Consider the following 7,050-nt stretch of genomic DNA (forward strand, 5'->3'; position numbering starts at 1 on the left):
TTATACACATACTATTATAATACACTTAAATTTTAAAAATTCCCATATATGCCAAGATTACTTTGCCTAAATTACTTTATATTATCATTCTTATGATAAATTTCCATAGCCTTTAAAATTAATTTGAGTAGCTAGCGTTGCCCAAAAACCCCTTAAAAACAACAAAAGGTAAACATTGAAGAAAAGAGATTTAAAAACGCAATTAATGCATGCGGTGTGGCTAACCAAATGTTGCACCTTTTTTTTTTTCTCTTTTTTTTTGAAGCCAAATGTTGTACTTTTTCAGTCAACTTGAGTTTTTATTCTCTATAAATTCTCTATAAATTCTCTTCCTTACCATATCCCTCGTTAGTTTCTTTCTCACACATCACACAACAATCTCTCTTTCTCTCTCTTCACTTTCTCTCTCTAAAATTCACTTCAATTCTAAGAATTTTGAAAAACACAACAACAACTCAACAACCATGTTGTTCCCAGCGGTTGTTTCTAGAGTTATAGAATGGCTTGTTTATCAACTCTTTGTCAACTCTTGTTTTCCCGTTGCTAGAAAAATCAGAAACTATAGTTTCCATCTTTTGAAAAACCCTTCTTTTAAATCAACAACCCACCAACACCAACAACAACCATCTTCAACGTCGTACCAAAGTTTATCAAAACACTTGAATAAAATAATGGACCGACATTTTAATACTATGGTTTGTGATTTTAATGGAACATTATTAAGATCACAATCTTTCTTCCCATTTTTCATGTTGGTTGCTTTTGAAGGTGGTAGTTTAATAAGATCATTTCTTTTGCTCTTATCATACCCCTTTATTTATTTTTTAGACTATGATTTTCAACTTAGGGTTATGATTTTTATAACATTTTGTGGGCTTAAGGTAAAAAATATGGCTTGTGTTGAAAGGACCGTTTTACCCAAGTTTTACCTTGAGGAGGTAAATTATCATGTTTATCAAGCTTTAACTAGGGCAAATTATAAGGCTGTTTTTACACGTGTCCCAAGGGTAATGGTTGAAGGGTTTCTTAAGGAGTATTTGAAGGTTGATCAAGTTTTTGGGACTGAGTTGAACGTAATTGGAAATTACTATTCTGGCCTTTTATCTCATGAAGGTTTGCTTGTTAAGTATAGGTCAATTAAGGAATATTTTTCAGATGCAAGACCTGATTTTTGCATTGGAAATTCAACCTTTCTTGATCACTTCTTCATGCAATTTTGCAAGGTAAATATTTATTTACTTTTTTACATATATATATTTTGTAATTAATTTATGCATCAATTACTTATTGATTACATTTTATATATGTTTTTTTTTTTTAATTTATTTTTTTATTATGACTTTCTATATTTGTTTGTTTTTAAGAATACATATTTAGGAAATACAAACCATAGATAGTATAGTCAAAGTTAGGTAATGTCACAAGTACATGCAAAACAAACAACAAGAATTGTAGTGATTGACTGATTGCTAATTAAAGTAGGTGTCCTTAAAAACACCAATAATGCATGAAAATAAAAAGGGAAATGAATTAATTAAATACATTATTATTGTTTCTTGGATTTTCCAATTTTTTTCTACATTATTATTGTTTCTTGGATTTTCCATTATTTTTATTTTTATTTTTATTTTATTATAAATTTATAAGTAATTTAGTACTGAAATTTGAATTTCCCTAACCTTAAAATAAGAGAAAAATAAATAAAGTTGTTTATTTAAAGGTTTTATTTATGCATCTACTTTATTTTTTTGTGGCTACTCCATTCATATAATTGTAAATGTGATGTGATGCAACCAAATAATTAGTTTACTCTTTTAACTAAAAATACATGGAACAATCTTTGTGCTAGAAATCTTTCATGTATTTTATAAGATTTATATTATAGTTAGTCATGCCACTGACTCACTGAATTTTTATGATTTTTCCTATGTATTTTTCATTTTTACCCCCTATTATTAATAAATAAGCATAAAAAAAAGCCACTCTCTATTTACTTTTTTTTTTTTTGAAACAACACTCTCTATTTACTTGAGAGGCGGTATAGTAACACTCTCTATTTACTTGAGAGGCGGTATAGTAATAAATTTAAACTATCACTATTATATTGTTGTGTTGGTGTTCAATTGTTCATGAGGCAACAAATCATGCATCTAGTAATTCAGGCTCTTGACATGTTTCATGATTTCAATTTTGACCGAGAAAAGAAATAATAATTGACTTACAAGAAGATAAATATCATTGTCACACACATAGCATTTAATGATATCATAAATACATAATGTATGATAAATATTATAGTAATGTAATAAGTTTTTAAAATTTATGTTACAGGAAGCATATGTTGTGGACCTACAAGAAGATGACAAAATATGCAAAAATGAGGAAGTAACATCATCAAAAATAATGCCAAGGGACAAATATCCTAAGTCCTTAATATTTCATGATGGAAGATTAGCTTTTCTTCCTACACCATCAGCTACTTTGTGCATGTTCATGTGGCTTCCCTTAGGGATTCTTCTTGCCATTTTTAGGGTTGTTGTGGGTGTTTACTTGCCTTTTAAGTTGTCCAATCTATTAGGGCAACTAAGCGGCATACGCCTACGAATCAAGGGGACATCCCTTAATTTAAACCCTAGTAACGGCCACAAAGGTGTCCTATACGTGTGCACGCATAGGACACTTTTGGACCCAGTCATCCTTGGCGTGTGTCTTAAGAAACCCTTGACTGCTGTCACGTATAGTCTGAGTAAAACATCAGAAATAATCGCACCAATTAAAACTGTCCGATTAACACGTGATCGGAAAATTGACGGTGAAACAATGGAAAGGCTCTTAAGTGAAGGTGACCTAGTAGTGTGCCCCGAGGGGACCACGTGTAGGGAACCCTACTTGTTACGATTTAGCTCATTGTTTGCGGAATTAGCGGATGATATTGTACCGGTCGCCTTAGAGACAAAGGTGACCATGTTCTATGGGACGACCGCGAGTGGGCTAAAATGTTTGGACCCAATATTCTTTTTAATGAACCCAAGTCCTATTTACTACCTAGATGTGCTAGGGAAGGTGCCAAAAGAAATGACTTGTGCTGGTGGTAAATCATGTTTCGAAGTGGCTAACAATTTGCAAAGACAATTGGCTAATGCCTTGGATTTCGAGTGTACATCCCTTAGTAGGAAGGACAAGTACTTAATGTTAGCTGGAAATGAAGGAAAGGTCGGTCCATGATCATATAGTATATCTTCATTTTTATTTTTATTTTTATTATTATCTTTATTTTGAATGTTTATCCTGATTTGGATGAATTTTAGGACATAGAATATTAGAAATATTAGTTATATATATATAAATAGTAGGAGTTTTTTTTTTTTTTTTTTTTTTGGATCATGTATCCCAACCTTTTTTTTTGGCTATATTCCAATGTAACACAGACGAAAATGCACTAATATTATTGTAGTAGGTGGGATTTTATTATTTGGATGTGTACTATTCTTTTATGTAATATATTTCATAATGGAGTATATATTTTGTTATCCATTAATTATTCTCATACAACTACATTATTTTATGTCAAGCAATTGATTTATAACTGTAAATAGACAGACAGTTTTATCATAAAGTTCTCATTCTTCTCAATGTAATGCTATTTCCGTTCTCATTTCTTAGTCATCTCATTTTTATTTTTTGGTTAAATCAAACTTTTTGATATGAGGTTATAATCCTTAGAAATACAAAGTATTTTTTTTATCCGTAAAAATCTATGTAAATCAGTAAAAATATTATTTCACAATAAAAAAAATAAAAATTTAAAAAATACGTTTACACTCATGAATTGGTAAAGAAATCAATTTGAGCGAAAATAAGTAATGATACGTTTAGTACTCATCTTTTATATTAGGGTTAAAAAGAAATGAAACAATTAGTTTTCTTTTATTCACATTTTCATTTTTTTTATATATTTTTGTAAAAAAATACTTAACAAATGTAGAAACATAGGTCCAAATTAAATGGCTTGGTGTGAGTTTGGGAGTTATGGTCTAAATTCGGTCCGATACTAGCTAGCACATTGTCTAGTCTCTAGATAGGTTTGGATTTCAAATTTCAATCTTCTAATCAATTAGGTCCAAAATAGCTTGGTGTGAAATCGGGAGATGAAATCCGATCCTATCATCCAGGTCTTGAATTTCAAATTTCAACCTTCATTTCGATTTGATTTTGTCCAGTAGTTCACCAATGAACAACCTTAGTTTGAGGACTCGTCGTGTGTACATGTGTTTTTTCTTTAATTTAAGAGAACGTCGAGTTATTCAATGTAATTTTTTTTTTTTTTTTTTTTTTTTTTTTTTTTTTTTTTTTTTAAAAAAAAAACATGCATTTTTGGAATGTCATACTTGTGGTCTATGGATGCTAGGTTATCCCCGAAGATGAAAATTTTCAAATATTGTAGTTTCAAATGCTAAGGCATCCCTATAGATAAAAAAATAAAATAAAGGATTAAGTCAAAAATTTATGTACGTATAATTGTTGATTTCTTGTAATGACCCCAACTTGTTGTAACTTTAATTTCATAAAGTAGCCCAAACTAACATATAACATCAGTCCGTTGCACAAAACTTAAGTGTATGTACCCTATACGGCTAAGGTCTTCTATATTATATTGAGTCAATCATCCTTATTACCTAGCCGGAGATAAACTGATGGCTTATTGGGCTAGGCACATAATTAATTAAGAAAGCCGTCCAATAATCATGCAATAAACTTAATTAATCGGCTTCATTGGCGATTTTCTTGAAATGAACATTATACAAAATTACAAACTTTGCTCTTAATAGTTGACTCATTGTTCTATTGCCCCACCTAACTCTATTATATACTTGTATAGTTGTATACACTGTTACAAATGAATTCTTCCTGTTACATTGCTTTGCCCCATTCTCTTCGTCATCTATCTTCTGGATAAATTAATTGCGCTTTTTTAATCTTCATTTAAAAATTGGTTATAGAACTCCATTATCTTTTTTTTTTAGTAATTAATAGGTTGACTTTTGTTAGTTATGGACTTTTACATTTTTTATTACAGAGTATGTTTTTTCATTAGAGAAAATCTCGTCAAAATAATCTAGATAGAGTAGGTAAATATGCAACAATAAAAATCAAGCAACTTAAAGTTGCGAAGGAAGTATGTTAATACAAAGTACGGAGTAATTACTTGAAGGAAGTTTGTCCGGAGTAGTTTGTAATTTTGTATGCTTCTTTTAATCAATAATCAATATCAATAATCAATAATCAATAATCATCAATAATCAATCAATCAATAATCTATAAATAAATAAAAAGTTCCCTCTAGGCCGCGCCTTGGGAGGGTTTCGTTCTTAGCGTTTTGGCTAGGTTTTTCCTTGTTTTCGAGGCTATTCTCGATCGTTGATCGAGGTTTTTTGCTCTGCTTTTTCTTCAATTTCTGTGCTCTTGAATATTGTCTCTGCTCTAATGACGAATTCTAGCCAGTCCTTAGCGATTGTGGAAAAGGAGAATGGTGAAGGAAGCTCCGAGGACCCGTCGAAGAAGGTTGATCCCGATGAAGCGATTGATTGGGATGAAACTGGAGAAGATGATGAGGAGGCTCGAATTGAATTAGCTCTGGTAGGTAAAATCTGGACTGTTCGCAAAATTAATGCCAATGCTTTTATAAATACAATAAAATCAGTATGGAATCCTAAACACGGTGTCGATATCTCGAACATTGGGGATAATCGATTCTTATTTCAATTCTATCATTGGAGGGATAAGCAGCGAGTGTTAGATGAGCAACCATGGCACTTTGATAAGCATGCTCTAATTCTTGGTGACACTATGGACTATGTGAAACCCTCTGATATTGACCTTTCTTACTTGCCTATGTGGATAAGAGTCTATAATCTTCCTTTGAAGGGGAGATTAAACCTTGCTAATATTGAAAAGATTGGCAACAAACTGGGAGTTTTTGTGAAACTAGATGCTGCTGCTCAGGTTGGCATTGATAAATCTATAAGGCTACGTGTGATGGTGGATGTTCGAAAACCCCTGTTCAAACATGTGAGACTCAAATTGGGGGGGGGGGGGATTGAAGAGGAGTTTGAGGTGAAATACGAAAGACCCCCTCTCTTTTGCTTTTCTTGTGGGATGATGGGTCACGGACTCAAAGATTGTGAAGAACATCAAAACTCTATCGAGTCGAATCTCCCTTATGGAAATTGGATGAAAGCATCCCCATGGAAGTACAATGGTGGCTCTAGGGAGAGTAAGGAATCGAAAGGGGGGTAATGTGCAAGAACCTTATTTGTTACGAAACCAAAACTCATAGAAGCAAAGAAGACTGGTGATTCTATGCAAGTTAAGGAGGTGATGGACAAATTGGAGGGAGTGGGTTTGAGTAGTATGGTTAGAGTAAGAGATGTACAATCTAAGGTGGGGGAGGGGGCTAATAGAACGGTGATGGCGGGGGAGGGAGATGTAACGAGTGGGTTGATTGATGAAGGGGTTGTTTCTAATATGGGTTGGGTTGGGGATGTTAATGCCAATGTCGAGGCTGCTGCAGGGGGCGTATTGGGGCAGCAGCTCACGGGGTTTAATATAGGGAAGGGGGATGGTGGGAGCAAGTCTGGTGGAAGGGGAGGGAGGAAAAAGATAAAAGAAAAGGGGGGTAGTGGGGGAAGTGGAATGGATATTGACAGGGACATGGTTCTTGGGAAGAGGAATAGGGATTTTATTTTGGGACTTGCAGAGGGTGAGCCGATGTGTAAAAAGGTGGAGGTGGATATTAATTCTGATGGATGGCGAATGGCAGAGACTGTCGATGAACAGTCCCGCCAAGCTCAATGAGTATCTTATGTAATAACTGTAGGGGGTTGGGAAATACCCCTGCAGTTAATAATCTCCGAAACTTAGTACGGAGAGAAGCCCCGTCTCTTGTTTTATTGATGGAGACGAAGTTGAGTAGTGGTGAGATGGTAAAAATTCGTTCAAAACTTGCTGGTTATGATGGTTTAGCTGTGGATAGTAGAGGTAGAGCTGGTG

The 7,050-nt window shown here is 33.4% G+C and overlaps 1 protein-coding gene across 1 annotated transcript; it reads left to right on the forward strand.

The window, feature by feature from the left end:
* Positions 1-330: 330 nt before the first annotated feature.
* Positions 331-3,471, forward strand: LOC145559480 (glycerol-3-phosphate acyltransferase 1-like). The gene is made up of 2 exons (XM_081620905.1): positions 331-1,223; positions 2,332-3,471. The coding sequence occupies exons 1-2, from the start codon at positions 465-467 to the stop codon at positions 3,223-3,225; spliced, it is 1,653 nt and encodes a 550-aa protein (XP_081477031.1). The 5' UTR covers positions 331-464; the 3' UTR covers positions 3,226-3,471.
* The last annotated feature ends 3,579 nt before the right edge of the window (positions 3,472-7,050 follow it).

The sequence above is a fragment of the Chenopodium album genome, chromosome 9 (assembly GCF_948465745.1).
Source record: "Chenopodium album chromosome 9, dcCheAlbu1.1, whole genome shotgun sequence".
In the NCBI taxonomy this organism is placed as follows: Eukaryota; Viridiplantae; Streptophyta; class Magnoliopsida; order Caryophyllales; family Amaranthaceae; genus Chenopodium; species Chenopodium album.